Source organism: Condylura cristata, unplaced genomic scaffold (genome assembly GCF_000260355.1).
Source record: "Condylura cristata isolate star-nosed mole 26May11 unplaced genomic scaffold, ConCri1.0 scaffold00011, whole genome shotgun sequence".
Taxonomy (NCBI): domain Eukaryota; kingdom Metazoa; phylum Chordata; class Mammalia; order Eulipotyphla; family Talpidae; genus Condylura; species Condylura cristata.
In genome coordinates this window covers 4,281,894-4,306,120 of record NW_004567112.1, presented here as the reverse complement: position 1 = coordinate 4,306,120, position 24,227 = coordinate 4,281,894, and the positions used below count along the sequence as shown (strand labels likewise).

Below are 24,227 nucleotides of genomic sequence, written 5' to 3'. Positions count from 1 at the left end.
AATACCTCCTTCATTTTTAAATGCAAATTTTGTATTTTACTGTCTCTACCAGAACTACTTTTATTTAAAATTAGGGAAAATGTTTATATATTTACCTATTTGTTACTTTCCTTCTGCAGCTATGACAAAGTTTAATGGCAGTCTCCCCCAGTCTCCTCCCTGGCTATGCTCTGGGTCTCGGCTCTGTGAGGCAAGGGAGCAGACTCCTAAGTTCTGAGCTGCAGGAGACTTGGGGGCACAGCCACTCACTATGGCTCCAGGCGGCCCCTGTGAAATTCCAGGCTGGAAAAACAGCAACCGGAAGCCCTTAAAATAGTTCCCAAATACTTCAGTCAAAGCAAGCATAGTGGTCGTCATGTAAGCTTGCTTGCTGCCTTCCTCCCCAGGTCCAGAAGCCCAACAAGAAAAGAGATCGCTTAAGCCAAAGCACAACACAGCCCCAGATGGTTAAGTGGAGAAAGCAGATCAGACAGGAAATGATAGACACCCCATCACTAGATTTCCACCGGGCTCTTTCACCAAAGACTAACACTTCCACACAGATTTCCAATACTGAACCAGAGTATTGCCAGATGCAATTAAGTACACAGATTTATTTTATTTGGTGCTGGGTGAATGACTGCTACTGTCCTAATCTACACCCCAGAGTTACAAAACCGATAAAGATGCCACCTTCAGTCTAGCTGGGGAGACGATCGCCGACCGCAACAAAACCTAAATACTAGGCCTGTTAAGCTCTTAGCTGAGTTCTGACAAATTATGGAGAAAGACCTGCAAGGGTTCGGTCTCATCCCCATTGACGTTATTTACTCATCTGTTCTTTAATTCAGTCAACAAACAGTCACTCAGTTCTGCCTATACACTACTGTCTATACTAAGAATGGAAAAAATTCTGAGCAAGAAACAAATTCAAGCAAGAGAAACAGGTCCTCTTGCCATGGGCTCCCCTTGAGAAAAGTCTCCTGGAGAGGTGAACTCACAAGCATTTCTGTCACTGTCCAGTGACAGCCTCAAACAGCGACCTGCCCCAGTGAAGTGCCCTCCCAGGACCCCTGCACTGGACAGCTGGACACCCTGACTGCCTTCAGCCCAGCACCTCTTCTCCTGGCTACCCCTGAGTTCTCCCTGCTGGGATGGTCACCATCTTCTTTCAAAGCTAGACCCTGTCTCCACATCCATCAGAGTTCTCCACATCCAGTGTCCAGCCCAGCTGAACACTGACAAGAGCCGTCACCCTGAAACTACCAAACTCCTCTCCTACTGGGGCTCCTTCTTTGATGAGCATAGGAGAACAAGTCAACATGTAGTTAATGTTCACACTTCGCATGCCTCCTTCCTAGCCCCCCCCTCCGCATGTGGTTTCAGATGGACCCTGCGCACACTTTTCGCCCTGCTTCCACTTTGCAGTGTAGTGAAAGCACCCGACAGTCCATCGGCCTCCCTCGCGCCCGCAGGGCAGGCTCCATATGAGACTTCTGCTATCACTGCACACTGAGGTTCTTCATGATTTTCTTACCGCACCAAGTAATGTTGTAACAAACACATCGTGCGAGTTTCAGCCCTTTGAAGACCTCTCTGACAGTGGTCCTTAGACTGAAATGGTGCAACCACAGTGTGAACTTATAAAAGGTCCTTAAAGGGTCTGACGAAAATGCTTTCTGCAACAGACAAAGTTTAAAAACATCCCATCTCATCACATCTCCTCAAGCATGCTCTGAAAGGGAGAAATGCTGACAGGTAAAAGATCACACATCACTGTTGCCTTAAAGTACACTACTTTTTTTTTTTTTTTTAATTTTTTTTAAGTTTTTTTTTTTTTAAAGATTTATTTATTTATTCGTACAGAGCTGGGGTACAGGCCAGAGATGCGGAGGGTGAGAGGATTCACCAGAGACAGAGCAGGGAGCAGAACAGGCAGATCAACGAAGTCCACTGCTGAGGGGAGCAGCGGGCGGGTCAGGAGAGGTCTGCCGCGCCATGTGGTCACCTCCGGGGCAGGCGGGGATCGAACTCATGCGGAAGCGGCTTAAGCTTCTTTGTGCCGTGCTTTAACCCGCTGCGCCACCAGGGAGGGCCCTAAAGTACACTACTTTTAAGGCAAGGTTGATTACTTTCAAGGTTAAACTTAGAAAACATTTACTGCCATTTGTGTTTCATCAACCAGCTGATAAAATCCAAGCAAATATCTCACAAAAAATATAGTATGTTTCAAGAACTGATTCTCAGAAGTCATCACATTAAGTATATAACCTCTTATCACACTTCTCCCCAATTGCCTTTTGACTAAGTCTGCTTTCATGAACAGAATTATGAACTGTTTTGAGTTACTTACAACTCTTCTGTGCTAGAAAGTGCTTCCTCCGCTGAAGAGTTAGTTCTAGAACTTGTATCTGTCTTGAAGTTTTTTTACGGTTTTATTTTTATTATTTCTAGACTAAATTTTTTTTTTAAACTCTGACAGGGATCGTGTTCATTTCATTTTTATAGCCCAATAAATAAGAGTTACCACCATTTTGAGATTAATCCAAAGATCAAATGGCTTGCCTGTGGCCTCCCAGTCTCTCATGTCAAAGCCCAGGATCTGACCACCATAAACTGCTTTCCCCTTGGTCCTGGTGACTTGTTAAAGTAGCCAGACCTCAGTGGTGCTGGCCTCTGTGGTCGTTCAACTGGCCGCCAGGTCCAAGCTGGGCCACATACGTGAAGTGCCAGCTTCACGCTCGCAGGCGAGCAGTGAGCACCTCTGCATGGAGGGGGAGGCAGTGCGTGCAGGCCCAACCCACTCTTTCCTTTTTTTATTTATTTATGCATAGAAGAACCGGTGCACGGCGGGATGAGGATTCGCCAGAGCCAGAGTGGAGAGCAGAACACACTTGTCCACTGAAATCCACTGTGAGAGGAGGTCTGCGGTGCCCTGTGGGTCAGCTCCCAGGCCAGGGATCCGACTGAGGCCACAGCAGCTGGCCAGCAACTTGACAGTGCTATGACTTAATCCCACCCAAGGAGGGCTGGGAAATCCTTTTAACCCACTGGGAACGGGAGCAGGAAGGGGGACAGAGTGACAGTAACAGCGGAAGCCAAAGGGGAAGCCAGAAGAGCAGCCGGCGAGGAGACTGGGGAGGGTTCCACACTTTACGAGTCCACTGCCTCATCTGAGAGGTCAGAATTATTCATTGCATTTGAAAGAGAAGAAAACTCAGGCTCAGGGAAGGCAAGATGCCCGGTGTAGGTGGCGACAGCGAGGATGCGACCTGAGCCCAGCAGATGTGACACACTGCCCGCTGCCCACACCTGCCCGCCCTGTCTGCTCCTTTCTTGAAGTCTCGCTAACCTTCTCCAGTTACTCATCACCACCAGCCCACAAGACATCTGGTTCTCTGAACACCTAGGACTCCTTCCTTTATCAAATAACTTTATCACTGACCCTCGGTGCCACCCTGCAGAACCGCTGTGAGAGTGAGACCAGGAGGTGAACGAAGCACCCAGAACGGTGCCCGTGTCTAAGAGCTCAAGGAGAGCTAAGTCCTTTGCTCACAGTCTCCTACTCTGGGCTTTCAGATGATCTCCCAACTACAAGAAACCTCCTTGATGACAGCCGCTGCCTGTGACTCCCCAGCTCTCTCTCAACACCGCCGCATTTGAAAGGAGGAAGGCTGAGGTCAAACAGTTCTGGTTAGGACAGCTACAAAAAGAACCTTTGAGAAGGATTGATTTTCCTCTATTTATTACAAAAGAATGTGTACTTAAAAGAAGTAATGACCTGTTATGGAGATGAGGAGTTTCTAACTTACAGGCTTATAGGAAAGCCTCTTAGAGAATAAACCTGCATTTATCTCATTAATGTTGTAAAGAAAATGTCACAACAAATGATCCCTCCAAACTTATCAGACAAATGCCTACTAGTGCTACCGGTGGTGTTCAATTAGCAAGGTAAATGCACCAACTCTTACCTCCAAAGGTGAACTGCAAAGGAATCTTGTGAACTGCAGAGTCAAGTTGGAAGGGAAGCGATTTCGTCCAGTAAATGGGCAGCAAAAAAGAAAACACACAAATGGGAAAGACTATTACACAACTTTTCAGCAAGTGCATCTAGTCAACCTTACAGTCTACATAAAATTAATGTTTTCATATGCTGAATATTCACTCAGAATATGGAAGTGCTGAATCTACCCACAAGTCTTAACTATTTGAATTAAGTTTTAAAAAAACACTTTTTTTGAGCTATCTTAAAGAAAGCACAAATTAGTTTTGAAATATTTTGGCTTTTAAAATTTATCTCACAATCCCCATGTAATAAAACACCCTCCAAGGGAGGAATCAGCAAGCCAGTGGCAGTTAAGCAACTACCCAAAGAAAAAGATATAAAATCAAAGGGCGAAGAGAGAGGGCCGCGGGCAGAGAACCGAGAGGGGAGCCGCTGGCCGAGCCGTGGACGGGAGATTCTTCCTCCCCACCAGCCGCCTGCACCCTTGGGGTTCGCAGATCCGTGGGCGTAGTTTACGCTGATCTCTCCCTCTCACACACACAGAGGGTTAACAAATATTCTCTGAAACTAGTGTTCTGTTTCTCAACATTTAAATGAACAAATTTGGGGAGGGGAGCATGGACAAATGAAAAAGCAAACTGCAAGTCGGCTCTAAAGCGAAGACTGTCCCAAAGCGTCACACACATTCATGATAACAGTTTGTGTTTTCTTTGATGTTATTTACAAAATCAACTTTTCAAATCTCCTTTGAGAGTTACTGTAATAATAAAATACCCAAGTATGCAGTATAAACTCTTGATCCTTCTCAGTGCAAATTCACTACAATAAAAAATGCAGGGCCAAGCCTGTTTCCAAGCTCTGAACTTCCTCTCCACAACAAAGCTAGACAGAGCTCATAGGGAATACAGATAACTTGATTCTCTTTTAAAGACACACACTGAAATACCTCTCAATGAAATTACATAGTGCATGGGATTTCCTTCAAATCACAGCGGGGCTGGAAGGGAAGTAGTGAGGAGCATATATACAAAACAAGACTGAGCATATGTTAAACTAGTGAAGACAGGAGATGAATATATGAGTCAATTAGGATTCGCTCTGCTACATGAATATTTTAAGTTTCCCATAATAAGGTTTATCTTATTATTTATACTTCTTCCCCCCAAACTAAAGCAAATATATCTTCCTAAAATATAACTAGCACATGCAAATTACTATAATTAACCACCTAGTTAAGGAGACCACCTAAAAAGAGTACATTAGAACATAGGCTGTAAGAATTTTTGTTAAATATACTCAATTATGTAAACTATTAAGAGAACTTTCTGAAAGTGCAAGATCTGCCAACATTAAAATTTTGTGTAATGCTTTATGAATCAAGTAATTCTATTAATATTCAAAGTGCAGCTTTTGTGATCTCAGATTTTCTGCAGGAGTCCTGCAGGAGACATCCCTTCCCTTCTAAGCAAGAGCAAACAATGCCAGCTGGAAGACCAGCAGTCCTCACAGCGCAGAAACAGGAGGCACGGCAATGTCTACTTAAAATGAGAAAGGGGCTATCGCGGGTTTTCTGTGCTTTCCCCCAACACGTGTGTGTTAATCCGATCACACACGATAAGTTTTAGTGGCTCTGGTTCACGAGTAATTGATGCATCAATTAGAATGGAAGTTATTTAAATAACCACCGAGAAACACATAAATTTCTCAAAGAAAACGAATGTCCCCGAGGCTCCAGTAACCCCATACACCTTTGTCATGTGTTTATGTAACATTCCTGGCACAGCCTTTCAAGACAGACCTAAAAATTCTTGCCCCATCTGAAGCTGCAAAACATGAAATGCATCTATGAAAGTTCTCAATCCCCAAAGCAGTAAAAGCAGAGTAATAAGTCACACATGCACGCTCCTCCTCACAGGATGAGAGAAGGTTCCCAAAATGCAGCTTCTTGCTGGACTAGTGCCTCGGAAAACCCACTGCCATTCACTTAGTAAGTTGTTTCGTGCTGAAATTACACATACACACTGCACAAATGGGAACGCTTTTAAGAAGAACTACAAAAACCAGATATAATTACAAAATACACTGTATGCCGACATTGAGAGCAGAAACAGACAACTCTTAACAAATACCACTATGATGTCTGATCAGTATAAAAAAGGGTTCAACCTTGCTGTGAATATAAAATAAAGTCTACAGTAATCCCCAGCTCTCCCATAACCCCCCCCCCAAAAAAAAAGACTATGACCGGAGCTATATTGTGGCCAAAAATACCACTTAATAGGATATTTAATATGTATGAGAGAAAGAGCCTATTCTAGATATTTAAGCATGATGTTGACAAAATAAATTTAATATAGTTTACAAAAATAACTCACTGATTTCACAGGCAGGCATATATGTCATCATTTAGAAACAGTTGGTGATAAACATGGTTGTAGTCTTTATACAGATCTATTTTTAAAATGATTAGTAGGAAATATCAAATTTAACTTATTTGGGTTTAATACAGTTGAAAATCTGCTTGACATCTGGCTTTTCAAACTTAAACAGGTAAGTTCCTTGTCAAAACAATAATAATTTGATATATTCATAAAATTCGATTAATAAAAGTGCCATTTATCGTAACCTTTCTTGTTTATTGTTTAATGAACACATCTCAAAGGTGTAAGATCACGTTCTATATTTAGAATCCCAGCACTAAAGGCACCCCGACACCGCTGACACCTCCGAGGCCTCTGAAGCCGGACTCAGGAGCGCCCCCCCACACCCCCCACACACCCCCCACCTCCCACACACACACCACCCCCCACCAGCAGCAGGAGCTCCCTGGCGCTCCCCAGGCCCCAACCCGCAGCACTGGCGGCCTGTTTCATCTCTCCCTTCTCTCAGAGAAGCAATTAATGCTTCTAAATTTCCCAAGCACACAAAATTGCAGCTAAATCTCCTGTCAGACATGATTACCAAATTCTTTTTTCAAGACTTGTCATTAATTATACCAATTACTGGGGGTGGGAAGAGAAGCAAAAGAGGCAAGAACACACGATAATTTTGTCAAAATATCCCGATAAAAATATAATCAATTCTTTTATGATGTAAAACATCCAGCCTTTTGCACCTTTAGTTTCTAGGTCTCTGCAACATCCACCTCTGCTTAATAATTCCTACATTTTAAAGAAGGCGCTGTGGATGGCCAATGTGGCAGCTGCGCCATACTTTCTTTTCCCCACCACGGAACACGAGAAGCGGCCCTCCCCGCCGCGGTGGGATTCCAGCCTCTGGCGGCTGCCCTGGGGTCACCCGCGGTACGCGGGCAGCAAAACACTTCTTTTAAAATTATTTTAAAAGCCCGCTGGTCCAAATGTGTGCTAAGATGAAAGGCCCAGTCACAGGCTTTTAAACAATTTTAAAAGCCCCCTGGTCAAAATAATAACAATATATCATCAATACCTTCACTGTTAGTGAAAACGAACCCTGATCCCATTCCGGGCCAACCGGCGGCCCCGGGCTTCCGCTCACTCCGTTGGCACAACAAGCGCAGAGCGGCGAGAAGAAGGTTTGTCAAAGTATTTCAGCGCTCCTTCCCTCAGCTGAGCTGTGCCGAGGCCCAGGCCCACGCACCTGCGCCTGCCCAGGACGCACCACAGGGCCGGGCAGGCCGGGCATCAGTGCTGCTTACGAGTCCTGGGAGAGCAGGGACACCCCCCGCAGCAGCCCACGGAAAGTGGGAGCGCTCTAGGTCTCAGACTTTGAGCTACTGCTACAATGACGGCACAGACACTTTTTAAAGTCAGCTGCTTTTCGCCCTGTGAGCAGTCAGCGAGGATGACGCGGCATTCAGAATGAATGACCACCACAGACGCACACGCTCCCCTTGTGTAGACCGGCCATCCATGGGTGGCAGGGCTCGCCTGTCAAGTTGTGACCAGGCGTCGAGGCCCCTCAGATTTAATGGAAAAAGCAGATCCAAAGGACAAAAACTGAGACAAATGGCAACTCATGGAGATCACCCCATAACGCGGGCTCTGCCCTCGCTAAAATGTGATTTTACCCCATCTAGGTAAATTTCCCAACGCTCCCTGCAAGGACAGGACACTCGTGAGGGCCGCTCTGCGGGGCAGGTGTGAGTGGCAAGAGCAACAGCGCCAGAGGGACCGACGGTCACGCTGGGTGGCGCGAGTATGGGGTCTTGGCCATAAAGGTTTGGGCTCGTGCGGGAACGAGCTCAGGGTGAACACCTGCCGAGGCCCACGTGAGCGTGCTCTGCAGCAATGCGCGACGGACCGCAGAGCAGTGAAATCTGCAGACACTGCCCTGGGCTAAGCGCACGTGTCAACCTGGAAGATTAACTCTCTAAGGAGAAGGTGACCAGTGCAATCACTGAAGTCCCTTGGCCTTGAACACTTTATGTTATGATTTCATGACCTTAGACAAGTTTTGCAAATTACTGACCAAAAGACAAAGGAAAATGTTGCCCACCAGACTTTAACTTCCGGCACACCTGTCCCGCACGTTAGGTGCCAGGGACAGAATTGTGCCTCTACTCTGACTTACTCGAGTACATGATTCAAAAGCCCTTGTGACTTAGCTGCGCTAACAACACAGATCTCTCCATACATCTTAAGACAAACAAAATACAAAAGTACCCTGACTTAGGGAATATTTGAAAAGTGTGGTTTTTTTTTTTTGATTGAATTATACATGACTGCCTGAGTCTTCTACTTTATTCAAGGAAGTTAGTCTGGACTTACACACATATTAAAAAAAAAAAACCACACACACACACAAACACTTCGAATGCTCAGATCTTGACACTATTCAAATTCTACTAATTATACACCAGAGTTGTCTATATGAGTATTTGCCTATACACACTCGTGTGGTTTCTTTGCATAATTTTCATTTCTTCCCCCTTTATTTCTTCACATAATCAAAGGAAAATGTTCCGATGCAGTGACTACTTTTCTAATTATATAAACTGTTCATATAGAGCGAGCAAGACTATGAAGGGGAAATGGAGCTAAAATTATCTCTGGGATTAAGTTCCAGAAAACATTTAAATGTTTTAACAAGCAAAAAATCACTGCCATCAGATTCAAGACCTCTGCGCAAGTTTCCTCTAACACACGAGGAGAAACCAGCCTCCTCCTTCCCAGGCCACCAGTCCCGCCCGCGGAGGGCCGCCAGGAGCCAACCCGCGCTAGGCTGGAGCGCCACCTGGCGGCGCGACGAGGCAGCGCTCGCCGTCTACTCGGCTCCTCGACTGCGCCGCCCCTTTCCTTGGCCACTCACTGTCCATGGCTCACAGATGCCTGACTACGAACGCCTTCCCAAGAGAAAGGCCTAGGGCACCTCGGCGGCGGAACTCTGGGTTACCGCACTCTGCGCTCCGCGAAGACGACATGCTCTGGTATCTGCCGAAAAACTGACTGCCTCGCGCCATGGCTCCCATTCCTGCGTTTCCTGTCACTGACTCCTGAACGTGTGCCATGGAAGGAAGAGGTGGACACGACGCCCAGAGCCTGCCCTGCTCCCCAGACAGGTGCATGCCGGGAGAAGGCCGTCCCCTCCTGGACAGACTTTCCCCAGAACCTAGTCAAAGCCGGCAGGGCCCCCGCAGACAGCACAGCCACAGAAGCAGCAGTCCGTGAGGGCTGCAGTCAGCACTGGGCAGAGAGAAGTCAGGGGAGTCGCAATCCAAGGGCAACAGCAGCCCAGCGCTTACCCAGGCGGGCGCAGGGTCTTAGGTAATGAAGAGGGGCAGCGAGCAGCGGTGCCCCAGGGGCCCTCCCGGCCACAGGCCACAGCCCACACTGGCCACTGAGGACTGGCCAGCACGATCCATCCCGCAGGCTCGGTCTCCCGCGCCTCACTCGTACCAGGGAAGAGGGTAGGGATATATCACCCTCTAAACTAAATTCCTTTGAATTCCGTAATACTCAACTATGGCATGACGTACGCACGCAAGGTCATGAACTCACACCCCACGCCTACCCTACAATGGGGGGGGCTCCGCGAAAGCCCACATTTTTCCAGCACGTGAGCTCCTCACAGGGGCAAGGCTTCATTTCTTGCTGCTTAAACATCCGATCAAGACAACAGCCTGGATTCAGTCATTGAGGCCAATGTTCTGCGGCTCAAGACTCCGTCAGCAAATTCTCCCGGCGGTAGAGCCCGCCGGGACACCCACCTCCCTGCTGCCAGCACCAATTCCTCGTCACATTCCACTGCCCGCACCCTCCCACCTGTCTCAGAAAACTGTATAAAGCAGCAACACCAAACCTAACTTCGCAGCCTACGCCCTCAGCAGCTTTCCCAGGAGGCTCTTCTTCCTAACATCCTTTCAGTAAAAGGCCAGGCAGATAGCCCTCCCCCAGCAAATGCCCTATGGGAAGGCCCCTACGCTCCCCGAAACTCCTGGTCCTAGCTAGCTACTTAAGGTGGCGCCTGAAGACACATGGGGAGACTGGCCATGCTGGACCGCACGCCTTTGGGGTACTCATGAGCATTACCCATCTATCCGGCCGCTTGTCTCAAGCTGTGTGATGCCTTCTCAGTTATTTGCGAGCCTAGAGGAACCCGGACGCCACAGGAGGCCCCTCCACACATTACTCTTGTAGCTCTCAGCTGCGTCTTCTAACCGCCAGAGCGCAGATCTTGCAAGTCTCTCGTCATGCTCTTTATTTCCTATTCTTGCTGTCACTGAACACAGCAGTTTCCACGTCAATCTCCAGCTCTGTTGTTCACATACAGAAATGCCGCTGATTTTTGTACACCTGTGTCATGTCCCCCAGCTTAACTGTTAAGAGTTCTAGCAGCTTCTTTGCAGATTCCACTGGATCATCTACATAAACAAGTCACTTGTGATGGAACCAGCTTTTACTTCTTCAGATAGATGGATAAATAACAACTAATCAAGATGCACCTCTCACCCAGGGTCAAAAAGCTGAAGCCTGCTCCACCTCCTGTGGGGTAGGCACGCCCACACACGTGCATCGTTTCACTCACAGCACACATCCTCGCATGTTACCCCTAAATTCTCTGGCATGCATCTCTGAAAAAACAAGAGGTGCTTCAAAGACAACACAATGTCATCGCACACGAGAAGCTAGCAGTGATTCACCAACGCACCCCACATGGCCCTCATCCGTACCTTCCCTCTCTGGCCAGGAGGCCAGCGTGCCTCTAGGCTCCTGTATTTGTGCATTATTGCAGACCTTCCTTTGCACTGGACGAGCCCATCAGAGAACCCTTGAGCACGACCCACTGACAAAAGGTCGGTCGTTTCCATGGCAAGACCATCAGCCTACTTGTCAGGGAAGAAAGTGGCGTACGATTAGGTAAAACATGAATGAAAGGTACCTCGGTCTTCCCACATTCGTCAGGCGGATCCCGGTGCACGGCCACTTGATACTTGACATATAAAGAAAAGGACTGGCTGAAGGACGACTTGAACTGTGGGTCCTCAAAGGAGACAGGCACTAACCTCACCTTCAGAGCAGGAAAACAGAAGCACACGCTGTTGAGACACCACTACCTGACGGCATGCTTCTGAAGGTGAGGCTAGCATTCGATCTCCGCAAGTCCACTGCCAAAGCTCAGCGCTGGACCTTTCATGAGTCAGACCCTGAGTGGACTGGGGCAGCCTGAGCACTGACTGGACGCTAACACTGAGGAAAATTAGCTCGCTGGGGCCAGGGCCTTCACTTCGCTAAATTCTTTCAGAGGTGTCGCTGGCTGCCCGTCCGGCTCACAAGCGCCACAAGCTGGTGGCACTGGGTGACTGCCGTCACTGCTACGCTGACTGTATTTTAAGCTTTTCCCCCTTGGAGGTTTTCCCTGGCCAAGCTGGTGTGTGTGTCCACAGCCTACGGGCTGGTATGGCTCGTCCTCCCATCTCACTGTCCTCACCCCCGCGGTGGCACACGGCGAGGACATCAGCACAGAGTCACTCAGCTTTCTGCACGTGACGTCCGAGCAGAGCATAAGAACAGACTGTGCAATATGTTGCTCTAGAATATAAAGGTGCTTTGTTTGCTCTTTCCTTATGAATATTTTAATTCTCTTTATCACTTCTAGATAAATGCAGCCGAACATAATGCCATTAAATAGAGATCATTATTTTAGGTGTTACTTTGCACTTTGAAATTACATACAGATGGCACCTCACACGGCCTTAGGGAAAATCTGCACTTTCAGAATGTCCATCACCTCAGAATCCTCTCTTGGCAGATATGCTGCAAATCCAATATAAATAAAATGTACCACAACAAACCAAGAATACATACAATGATATCAAGTGGATATCATCTGCATAAAAACAGTGACACGTGGCTGCTGACCTGGCTCACAGTTGGCTTATCAGGTGGGTCCTTGTGAACAACCATCTGGTAACGCTTATAGACCTGGAAAGACTCCTGAAACGTGGCTTTGAACTGAGAACTTGGTGGAGATGATCTCACCACCCTCACCTTCAGAAGGAGTTAAAAAACAGTGCTCATTAATTCATTTACACATTTCACACATTTTCATTAACAGCTGCACCCACCCAAAAAGATCCGAAACTTCAGCCCAAATATTAAAGCATGCATGGGTAACAGTACTTTCCTGTTAAACATCAACCAGTGAGTAAATAATGGAAAACAAGCTACTTCTCCAAGTTCTAGATACATCAAGAAGGTCAAGGGCGCTGTCTAATTCTAGACTCAGCGCAATGCCTGAGCCACCCGGCCTCCGCTGGGCGCCAGCGGCTCGCGCCTGGCAAGCGCCGCCGAGGCTGCCGGAGTTCTCCAGCTGTAGCCACAGGCCACTCACCTTCAGCACGTCACACAGGAAAGCTCAACTGTGAAATGGACTTTGGACCCTCTTTCAGGCATCGCTGCTAACTCTTACGTTACCACTCACTGTGCTTTTATAAGCATAAAATAATGACTCTCACCAGCAGAGAATTTCCTATACTCAACTGTTGGTCAAGACTCTGCTCTCCACCTCGGTCACGTACACAAGGAAACTCACGCTGCCTTACATTTGCTCCCAGGTAAAATGTGAGTGCGTTTAAAGCCATAATTGCACACAGTAATGGCTAACGCTGACTTTAACATTCATGTTTACTCATCAGTTAAAATGCGTCAGCAAAACAGAACAGTAAAACAAAATGAAATGAAATACAATAAAGACATAACTGGAAATGTTTCATGTGTGCCATGAGAAGTGGGGCACAGAGGACCCCAAGTGTCAGTCTACCAAGTGTCAGTAACTAAAAAACAGAAGCTGACTGTGGGAGCTGTCTCGTGAGGTGGGTGTGGTGCCAGGAGATAAGACTGCTCAAAAAACATTTTACATAGTATGTTCAATTCTCTTGAAAATTTTGGAAAGAGGAACTCATAGTGGCTGAGGAATTCTAAATGGGACGTTGTTAAAAAACTTAGGTCTGGAAATTTGCACTGTCCTAAAGCTTAAGCCACGTCCAAGTTAATTTTTAAAAATCAGGTCTTTAGTGAAAAGTGGCACTCTTAGATGATGATAGGCTGTAAATTCAAAGACTGACCAGTTACTAATCAGGTATGAGAACATGGTAAGGTGACTAGAGCTAATATTTTAGGAAAGCGTATGATATATATCAAATTAATACTAAAAAATCCAGATTCAACCCAGAAATATAAATTAATTTGGGAATCAGAACTTTGCTAACTGGTTTGGGAAACTGAAGAAACTAGTACAATACTAGTTATTGTACTATAAAAATAACACCATCTTTTGCCTTAATCAAGATCAGATTATTGGAATAGATAAAATAATGATTTGCCTATTATGATCTATTCTTTCACTATCTGAATCAAAGCTGTCAAAAATAAGGTCTTTAAACAGTAAATGTCAAAGGATATAAAGTCAGAGTATCTTATATAAAAATATGCAAAAACTAAAGATGACTGAGACTTGAGTAGCCAAATGTCTATTTTTTAACCTTGAAAGTTTCCCATAAGCAGCATAACTTAGTCAACGTTTACAATGCTACTGCATCCTGTACCTTCTTTTCCCAGGATTAAAACAGCAACACATGCACTGATGAGGAAGACTAAAATAATACTAAACCCATACCCAGCAAAAAACAAGCCCCCCTGCAAGATACCTCCAACTTGTGCGACGCATTCACCGGTAGAGACTCAAAAATCAAATCCTCCAGCGACCTGGGCTGACTGGACTTCGCCTTCGGCGGGCACCAGGACCGTGGCTCCTGCGGCGCCGGGTGGCCCTCGGGTCCTCCGCCCAGGTTCTGCTGCATGACTTTGAGCCTTTTTCTTTCTTTCCGGATTTCCTTTGCTTTCCGACATGGTGGCTTACTCAAATCTGCCCCTTTGCCTAAGAAGAATTTCAGAACAGTATTTGTTTTTTCAAAAGTCTCAAAGACTCTACAAGTTAAGTCCAGACAGTCCCAGCTGCTAGGCTGGGTGACCTGTTTCACAGGGCCCTGGTGTGAGGGTCTGAGTCGATCTTTACATTTCCCCTTCAATTACCATAGAAACTTGGGGCACAATTCTCAGTGCTTAAATGTTTACTGAAAAATATTAATTTGTTTCTCTTTGTAGACAGGAAGGACATCATCAAACATCTGCGTCAGGTCCCTGCTGTCTCGAACCCATTTTTAGGGACAATTCTCTGAAAACAGCAACATAATCAAACACTTAGGAAGTGGGTCTAGGCGCGCTCTGGTCCATGACACATGCTGGCAGGATTTTTTATGAAAAAATGCCCTGGTTGAGCTGAAAAGACTCTCCTGCTACCCAGGCAGTTGCACTAGTTTGGCTCTAGCTAAACAGTTTAGTCAAAAGAGCAACTATCTGACATTTCTTTTAAAATCCAAAAACTGTAACTGTTATAAACAACAAATTTTAGCACTTGTCTTCAATCTGCTAAGACCTTCAAAGTATCTATGCTGAGAAAATCATGAGGTGGAGCCAACTAATGAACACAAAAGAAAACCTTAAAATACCCCCAATGCCCAATGACGGATGGGCATAACTTCTCAACCAGCTAAGCAACAGAAGAGCTCATTATTACAAACACTATGGATTTTGCGATTACGCGTGACCAGAAGAAATGACCCCAACTGTGTGTAAGTCGCTGGCAGTAGCGGCCGTTCCTCAGGGGAAGCAAACGGATGCGAGAATGCTCCCCTTGCGCAAGCGCCTGTCAGGGACGAAACGACGCAATGACGCATCTGAGGGACTCGGGTGGCGGCACCCACCGCCGTCGGCACTGAGCGCGGGCACAGACACAGCGGTCCTGAGCGCCACTACCTGTGTGTCAGCGCACAAGTGCAAAGGTCCAGCACCGACCTCCTTCACTGAGAGGGCCTCGGCTCCCCGACTCCGGAGCCCTGCAGTGCTAACGAACAGAAAGCTTCTGAATGTCTCTCTGCACTAAGGGGCAAGGAGACTACCACTGCAAGTTTTTTGAACATTCACCACTTTCCAAAGAAAACGAAGCCCTGCTGTGTTCGCTCGGGCACGGGCCGACAGCAAAGGCTCCCACCTGGCTTCGGGGCGGCGTGCGCTTTCACCGAGGGGGACGGTTCGCCAGAGCCCAACTTCTCTTCTATGTCTTGTGGTCGAATTAACTCATGAGACTCCTCTTTCTTGGAGCTTTTTCCTTTCTTCTTCTCTTCACTCTGCAAGCTCTCTTTGAGGTCATCACTGAGTGTTTTCAGGTCACACTGTATATCCAACTTATTTATTAATGCAAAGTCCCCAGCAACAGCGTCTTCCACAGCAGGCTCCATTGGCTCGTCTACAAATCGGAACGAATCGAAGTCAGGTTAGCTGACACAGTTAAGATACACACTGGGGGAAAGTGCCCCCTTCACCGATGTCAAATGGAATAAATGATCGGGCGCCCACCAGATCCAGGCTCGGCTTCCAGAGCAGGAGGGGCACACTGCCCCAAGTGGCGACCGCGCTCCGGCCCTGGAGTGTAGGCCCAGCCACAGGCCGGTTCTGCCCAGCTTGTTTTAAAGGAGACCCGTGCCCCTGAAGTTACACCCTTTCTCCTCCCCATTGGCTGGGATTGTAAAAACCAGAGCGACCTTGCAAATCACAGGCTGAACCCCAGAATGGCTGGTGAGCAGTAAAGGCACAGGCTCACCTGGGTCCCCCACCCTGGAGTATCACATGAGCAAAGAAACAGATTTCTGATATTCCTGTCTTTGCATTTTGATCTCTCCCTGTTGCAGGTGTTGAGCCTTCTGCCATAATAAGCACCATCCCCACGAACTAAATTGCAAAACAGAAATAATGCAAAAGCCCGAAAGTCAAGGAAAGCACCAAATGCAACAGCTCCCTTAAAAGACTGCCAGCCATCGATTTATAAGTGGGTAGCATTTGTCTCAAAGCACACCTGCATATTAATTTTTTAACTCAAAACAAACTCCCAGCCACTGGAAAAAAAAAACTGCACTAATCAACCAATAAAGTCTATTTAGCTGTTAAGGGTACGAACAGGTAGTACCAGTGATGTTTCCAATGAGACTGCTGAACCCCGAACCCTCAGGCCCCTGAGCCTCACGAGCTATGTGTGCCCAGCTCTGCCAAGCCTGCTCCAAGTCATCCTGCGTCCTGGTCCATGAAGGACAGTCCACGAAAGCAAAGGATGATGTGCCTGTCGTGCAGCCCAACGCCCGTACATCAGGACTCGCATGTTCAAGTGCTCAAACACATGTGTGACATGAACGAACAAGCTAAGACTGGGGTGGGGGAGGTGATGGAGGAGGAGGCCTCCAGGGATTAGGCAGGAGTGACAGTGAGCTCTGAGAAGGGCTGGCACTCCTGATTCTTAGGCTCATGTGGTAGGCACAGCCAAGAGAAAAACTTAAAACATGGTAAAGATACTGAAAAAGCAAATTATATGCAAGCAAAGGCAATTTAATTATTACTAATTATCTTAGAAAATCTGCTCAAAATTTATCAAGAATTTCAGGTAAAATATTTTTTAAATATTTAAAATTTAGAAAGAGTTTTAGGTAAAATAATTTACTGAGGGCCCTCCCTGGTGGTGCAGTGAGTTAAAGCACAGCTCTAAGAAGCTAAAGCCACTTCAGCATGAACTCGATCCCCAAGGTGACCCACATGGTGCAGCAGACCTCTCCTGACCTGCCAACTGCTCCCCTGAGCAGTGGACTTTGGCCTGTTCTGCTCCCCACTCTGTCTCTGGTGAATCCTCTCACCGCCCCTGCACCTCTGGCCTGTACCCCAGTTCTGTATGCAGAAATAAATCTTTGGGAAAAAAAATAGTAATTGACCAAAGTAAAGCCTGACTCAAATACAGAAAAACTAAATACTGGAAGAGACCATGCAATCTTGTATAAATTGCATCACAATATCTATGTCTCCAAAGATAGTAATACTTTCTAGTTATTTCATAAGGACATTAGTTGGTCCACATTTAAAAAAAAACGCTGTCAAAGCAATTCAAGAAATAAAATTTTGATAAACTTCACAAAATCCCATCTTCCAAAATGGTTCAAAATCCTCCCCCGAGTACCGCCACTCCCTGGCCTGCATTTGCAGTAGCCGTGACCGGGGCTGGGGTGGTCACTGCTATGGAGCAACAGCCCAGCCTGGCCATGGCAGGCCCACACCCCCCACTGGCCACGGCAGGTCCACACCCTCACCCCCATCCCCACCCCCGGGGAAATGACTGAAGCAAGGACGATGGGGAAAAGTATCAATTTAAAAAAATAAATTGTTTTAAGATCCCACCTCTTCTTACCTTCACAATTTCCTCTGGAAATTTCTCCTTTAGCCAGAAATTTCAACATTTTTTTCAAAACCTTCTTGTGAGACTTTGATGGCTGAAACTGTAATGGTCGACACCTAGGAGAACAAAATATTTAAAAAGTGAACTCAAAGCTCCAAAGAAGTGAAACAGCCCTACAGAGCATCTAAAGCAGTAAGGCAAAGTGCCCACCTCAGAGTTCTTGGCAAAGGGCTTACAGCAGCCTCTACTCTCACCCCAAATTTCATTAAAGCCACAGTTAAAAGGAAAAAAACATAAAGCACCAGGAAAGAGAATGCGGGAAATGGCTGGAACCTGGAAAGCAGATGGCCAAATGCTAAGAGACCAAAGAAGCTGAATCGTCAGCCTACAGTGGGAAAGTCAAAAGCAACCCAATTTTCTCTATATAACCCCAACATCTTAGGGATTGGTGAGACCTAATACGTCAGATGCTATGAGTGAAGAGAAGTTACAAATAGGATGCCAGGGAAAGCTTTTTTTAGCTCAGAGATGTCCTATCTACTTCCTGTCCTTCACAGACAAATCTACTTAGAACAGCAGAAAACTGCAAGTTTTAGGAAGAGTAAAAAGTTGTTTTTACATGATGAGGTGTGAGGCACAGCTAAAGTCACTGATGTTGGACTGGACAGAGGAAACATAAAGCCAGGCCGCCTCCAGCCCACTTCCCCAGCCGGGGGTGGGGTGGGGTGGGATGGGGGGGGGGCAGCAAGTGATGCTCTGAGCATGTGCAGACCTGACCACACTACCATCAGGAGCCCAGGGGAATGGCCCGGCCAGCTCACCCGCCTAGAGCCCACAAAAACATGCTCCACGCTCCCAGGCACATAGGAGTCCCACGTGGCCCTTGGAAAACTGAGCTACCACAATCTTGAGGAGGTCCTCTATAGACGGGCATGGAAACTGGAAAAAGAAACTTGCAGAATGTAGAGTATCTAGGAAGAAGAGAACCTAAAAAGATGAAAGGAAAGAGGAGTCTTTCCTTTCTCTTGTTATCACCCACACAATAGATACTAATTTAAAAAAAAAAAAAAAAGCCTGAGAATAAAAAGCCCTCTGAAAAGAAAATATGGCAGAATACTCAAATGAAATAAAGACTTGAATAAAGAAGCTCAAAAGCGGCAAAAAGAGAAAAAACCAAGAGGAAAGAAAAAAAGAGGACCCGGCTAAAAGGTCCACTACGTAGAAAAATGATAAACACATTAAAGCAAGAAAATGAAGGGCAAAGGGGAACAAAATAATTCACAGAAACTTCCCTCAGCTGAAGGCTGAGACAGGAGCTGCCCGGAGAACAGACCCCCAGGTCTGGGCGCAACAGCAGACGCAGGCAAACATGCTGTGGACATCAGAACATCAAGAACAAAAAGCTTCCAAAGAGAAAGAACATGTTTTGCACAAAGAAACGAGAATCAAAATGCCACTCGCCAGCAAGCACAATGAGCAAAGCCTCCCAAGGTCTGGAGGAGAATGAGCCCACCCTGCCCCTCCATACCCAAACTGTAAGTTAAGTTGTAAGTAAAGTAGTTTCAGACATGCAAAGTCTCAAATTTACCTCCCCTTTTTTTTCCTCAAGAGTTCTAAGAAGATGAGCTCTACTAAAATGAAGGAATACTGCAAGAAAAAGGGCAGAGGAGACAGAAAATCCTGCTTCAGAACCAAGAGACTCTAAAGAGAGCAGCCGGAGCCTGCAAGGCACGGCGTGTGGGGGATCGTCTAGCTGCGTGAGGCCGGAAGACTCGGCAGCAGAACCTCGCCAACAAGATCCAAGTGGAGAGCGCCCGCAGCACTGGCCACACTCCAGGAGACCTCACCACGGCGCCCTGGCAGTAAACCAGACAGAGGCACTGAAGACGGTGGACCAAAACAACAACTACTAGTTCCTGGGAAAGCAAAAGCTTGTGCAGGAAAGATGGTATCTGGCTCAGCTACGAGGCTGACTGACAGACGCTAATACTGAATGATGGAAAACTGGAGCTGGAGCAGGGCGGAGGATGAAGGACGAAATAAAGTAAATGTTGTCTTCCCAAGAGAGAAGCCCAGAGGTGACGGAGGAAGCGGGGAAGCTGGGGAAGAGTTATGTATTATAATTCCATAGGCACGCTATTACAGATCGGGAAGTGAAGCGCCAAAGAAATCATTTAAAAGGTTTGAAGGTGACCCAATGGGAACAGGATGGGCAGGGCAAGCGGCCCTGTAGCAGCTTAACAAAGTAAGTCTGATGTGTCTATTTGATCCTTTAAATAAAATCAGGTGTATGTATAATTCTAATGAAACTAAAAAAAATAAAACAGCTCCTAGCCAGACACATTCGCCCTGATTTATACTCACAGCCACCAATGTGGCGCTTACCTAACAGAAAGCGCAGATGTAGGTTATAACTTCCTTGCCTTTATTAGTGTAGCAAACAGTAAAGTAAGGGCGAGTATAAATATAACAAATGACTCTTTAAAAGCAACACAAACAATGAAGTGATGTAGACAGTAACAATTCAGAAAAGGTCTGACTCAGTGCAAAACAATGAAAAAAATCACATTTACTAATTACTTTGTTCAGCCAAGTTAATCAAGCTGTTCTTCATAAAAGCAACATATTTAAGACTGCGCTTTGCAAGTAACCGGCACTCAATAACTTGCACAAGCTCTGGCTCTTTAACTCACGAAATTAGCTTTTTGTGGTTACAGATTCTCAGGATTCAGGTCAACCAACTCCAGAATTATCTGAACAGAATCCTGGCCGCAACCCAATAATAAATTGCTCTCTAGAGGAAAACAACTTCCGCCTCTGGTGCTGGCTCTCCTTCATAACCAGCAAGCTGAGGGGACAGCTCAGGCCTCTGTCATTTCAGTCTCTGCACAACGAGACGGTGTCAGTGAGCCAGATACCTGTCTTTCTCTTTGGGCTTTGCTTATCATTTATCCAGCTCGATAAGAAAAAGAATTCCTAACCAGGATTTTGGAAGTCTGTGATCATCCTAAAATTAATATGCTCCCTCTCTTGTTCTTTTGTTTTGTTGCAGTAGTCTGTAACTTTCATCAAGTTCTCAAAATAGTCTACAACCCAAAACCAAGAGTTAAGAGCATCTGAGGGAAGCAGCTTTGGCCATCCGTCCCAGAATGACAGCGACAACGGTGTCACTCGTTAGCGGCAGCAACAATCACTGAAGCTGAGAAGCGCCTCAGGATGTTAATGGACTTGCCCTACTTCCTACTAGGGGGCTTCCAGGGGGAGGTGGCCCTTCAGAAGAAGCAGAGAAGGGAAAATCCTCATGCTAGGATGGGTGAGATGGATGCAAGGAAACCCCAAAAAATTATGAAAAGTTAAGCAAACACTCTACAGGAAAAACACTCTTAATTTAGATGTTGCAATGAAGAAAACAGATGAGGCAGATTAAGTGTCACCTTCTTCCTCCTCCTACAGATCCTGCTGGAATAGAAGCAGTGTGTCAAGTTTCACACTAGAATGCAGAAAGGCCTGAGCTATTTAGCCCTAAAGTCAACCCTATATAAATTTGACATCTAAAAATAATCTGAGCATTGTTCACTATTTTCTCAGTATTCCAAGGTACCACTGACAAAAAATGTTGAACAGGTATTTTTTCTTATCTATACCCAAACCAATTAAGAAGCATTAATGACAGCTATAGGTCAGCACACATGGACAGCATCTTTATATAAGAAAGAACTCACTTCTCTTTACCATCAACCCCTACCTAGACTGAAAATTGCCACTTAAAAAAAAATTGACAGTCTTTCTATCATATCACACACATATGTATTTCTATTAAACAAATAGTTACAATATTGCTATCATTCAAAATCCTTACCTGATTGTATACTGAGGACAGCACGTTTGATTCATGACAGGTTTGTACACATATTTCCCACTTCTAAAATGAAAAAATAATCTTGTTAATTTCTTACGCTTTGTTGACATGACCCAAAGGAGATTAGTACAAGAGCACATTATTAAGGCAAAAATTTAATCAAAATGTGAAAATGTTCTTATGATCTGATAACTCTTCCTAAGTGGAATGATCCTCAATGCAGACCCGCGGGGTGGGGATGGGGGGTGCAGCACCCAGAGCCCATCTCCTAACCCTTTATGTCTGTGCTAAAGTAAGAACCGTCTGCCGGGCACCTGCGGGACCCCGGTGACTGGGGGCTGCGCTCCTCAGCGCCACAGTGCAATCAGAGAAAACGGCCCAGGGTGTGCTATGGCTGTACGCTGCTGGCTGTGCCATGCACGTGCACCCGCACCCCAAACGAGCCTGACCCCCATGCTTTCTAGATCTTCATTAATGGCAGAATGTGACTTTATGGGCTGCATTTTGTCCCCCCAGAATGCTTATGTTGAAGCCCTAACTCCCAGGCCCTCAGATGTGACTGTTAAAATGAAGCTGTTGTGATGAGCCCTCACCTAAACTGGCTGGTGTCCTCAGAAAAAAGGAAACTGAACACAGATGCCAGCGATACCCGTCAGCAGAGAAGGACACGAACATTCGGCCCACTGCAGGGCGCATGAGCCTAAGTGGAAACGGCGCGAACGCCGAGACCACTGAACTCGGCTCACCAGGCTCATGACAATGTGCTCTGTGCTGTGGGACAGCGAAGTTTCCACAATAAACATCTTTAAGAGAGTAATAAAAACTTCTTAAGCCTCTTCCCAACAAAAAAGAGCATTTTAAAGGAAGACAGCATGTCTGAACCGTGAGAACACGCGGGAGCACACAGGTGCCGCGCGGCCCTGTCCGTACCTGCGCCAGCCGCGGTCGATGAGGTCCTGGTAGTCCTGCGCCGTCATGGAGTGTGCCCACATCCCTGAAAGAACAAGCGTGTTAGCCACGGCATGCTGAAGCTTTCACTTGGTTAAGGCATGTTGTTTTTTTTAATGTGAATGCTGAGGCAAAAAAATCTAATTCACACCAAAGAAACGGAAGTTTACACATACTTGGTATTTGTGAGTTTGGCATAATATACAAGACATGGAAACTATATTTGCTTCAAGACCAAAAAACTGAACACACCAAAGAGACTGAATTGAATTCAAGATTAGGCAATTGCTTTTACGACACCATAAACAGATTAGAGCTAGCCTCTAAGCCACAAAACGTCCCCCAAAGCTGAATAAGCTAATCTTTTCAGAAAAATTAGAAAGCAAATGTTTTCTTATGTGTTGAAATTCTCCTGGTTTTATATATTCACAGCATAACCTTGAAAACTGAGAACTGGGCAAAATTACATACTATTCTTTTTAAATATAAAATAAGCTGAAAATAACCCAATGTCAGGAAGAGGAAAATAAATGATTCCGGGGACCATGAGGTCATCTATGGAAGATAATAATTGCAAACAGGAAAAAAACCATGAGAGTGAAAACATTTAAAGGTATAACTGAATTAATGTGAAAAGGAAAATGGCTTTTATCTTGTCAAGTATAAGCTGCATCACAGGTACAGGAAGGTACAAGTTGAGCAGGATAAGACAGTACAGTGGAAACGTCCAGAAGCCTAGAGGTGACCATTAACACCAACAAGTTTCTTCATGAGCCTCAAATTCATCATCTGTCAAAGAGGAATAATAAAAACTGTCCACCCAGTAGGAAAGGTATCCGGCAATCAAGATTATTAGATATAACGTAAAAATGACAGACATTCAGCTCTGTCTAAGTGACAAGTTGAAGGCAGATATTATTAGGACTTCAGAGAGGATCAATATTAATTCTCTTCCTAAATGAATGGAAAAATATACTAACGATCTATTAAAATATGGATTTTAGACACGTTTACTAGGACTCATTATTACATGTGCATTATAGCAATGAAAGTAAGACTCTGACAAGGGAAGGAGAAGTCTAATGCCCGCAGGCAATCACTCTCCCCACTTGTCCAGTCCTCCTGGGTCTCTTCCCCTTGAGCAGCAACCATGTCACCGGCATCCAGTTTCTTTTCTTCCTTTAACCTTTGCCCTGCATGAACACGTTCACCGTTTACTCATTTTCGATTACATTATATCACCCTCCTCCCTCTCATCCGAGCAGCACTGAACAATTTCAGGAGTTAACGGCCACGCCCTGCACGCCCGTCTCATTCCTCTACTGTTGGGAAATCAAACATCTACTTTACAAATGAAATGCGAAACTCACATCTCCGTGGACATCGCATTTCCCACAAGATCGGATCATCCCTTCAAGCAGGAGACTCTGCCTCTGCCTGAGTAGGACTCGGCAGGAAATAAACGCACCGTTTCAACAAAACCTTGAGGGGGGGCAGGGGAGGGGGGATAAAAAGCATCAGGAGGGGGCGACAGGACAGTGCCCTGGTGTGTTGTCCTCGTCCAGGGGCTGGGGAATGACCTGGCACGTGGCGAAGATGCCACGGGGCGGCCCCTCGCCGCGGCCACCGCGGTCCCCGGTGCCTAGTGGCATTTTATCCGCGGATGCTCAGGCAATTCCGGGCGCA

At 46.1% G+C, this 24,227-nt stretch overlaps 1 protein-coding gene across 2 annotated transcripts in view; it reads right to left on the bottom strand.

Annotated features, from left to right (window-relative positions):
- The window catches only part of ATE1 (arginyltransferase 1), an 84,037-nt gene extending 60,053 nt beyond the window's left edge, over positions 1-23,984 (bottom strand). The window contains exons 1-8 of one of the 2 annotated variants that reach the window (XM_004680384.2): positions 23,912-23,984; positions 22,524-22,587; positions 21,594-21,656; positions 17,747-17,850; positions 15,515-15,769; positions 14,112-14,341; positions 12,325-12,453; positions 3,951-3,983 (exon numbers count right to left, since the gene is read on the bottom strand). In XM_004680384.2, coding sequence (XP_004680441.2) covers positions 3,951-3,983; positions 12,325-12,453; positions 14,112-14,341; positions 15,515-15,769; positions 17,747-17,850; positions 21,594-21,656; positions 22,524-22,587; positions 23,912-23,930 — 897 coding nt within the window. In that variant the 5' untranslated portion in view covers positions 23,931-23,984. Of the gene's footprint in view, positions 1-3,950; positions 3,984-11,344; positions 11,474-12,324; positions 12,454-14,111; positions 14,342-15,514; positions 15,770-17,746; positions 17,851-21,593; positions 21,657-22,523; positions 22,588-23,911 lie in introns of both variants that reach the window. The other variant, XM_004680385.2, reaches the window with a different exon arrangement.
- Between the last annotated feature and the right edge of the window lie 243 nt (positions 23,985-24,227).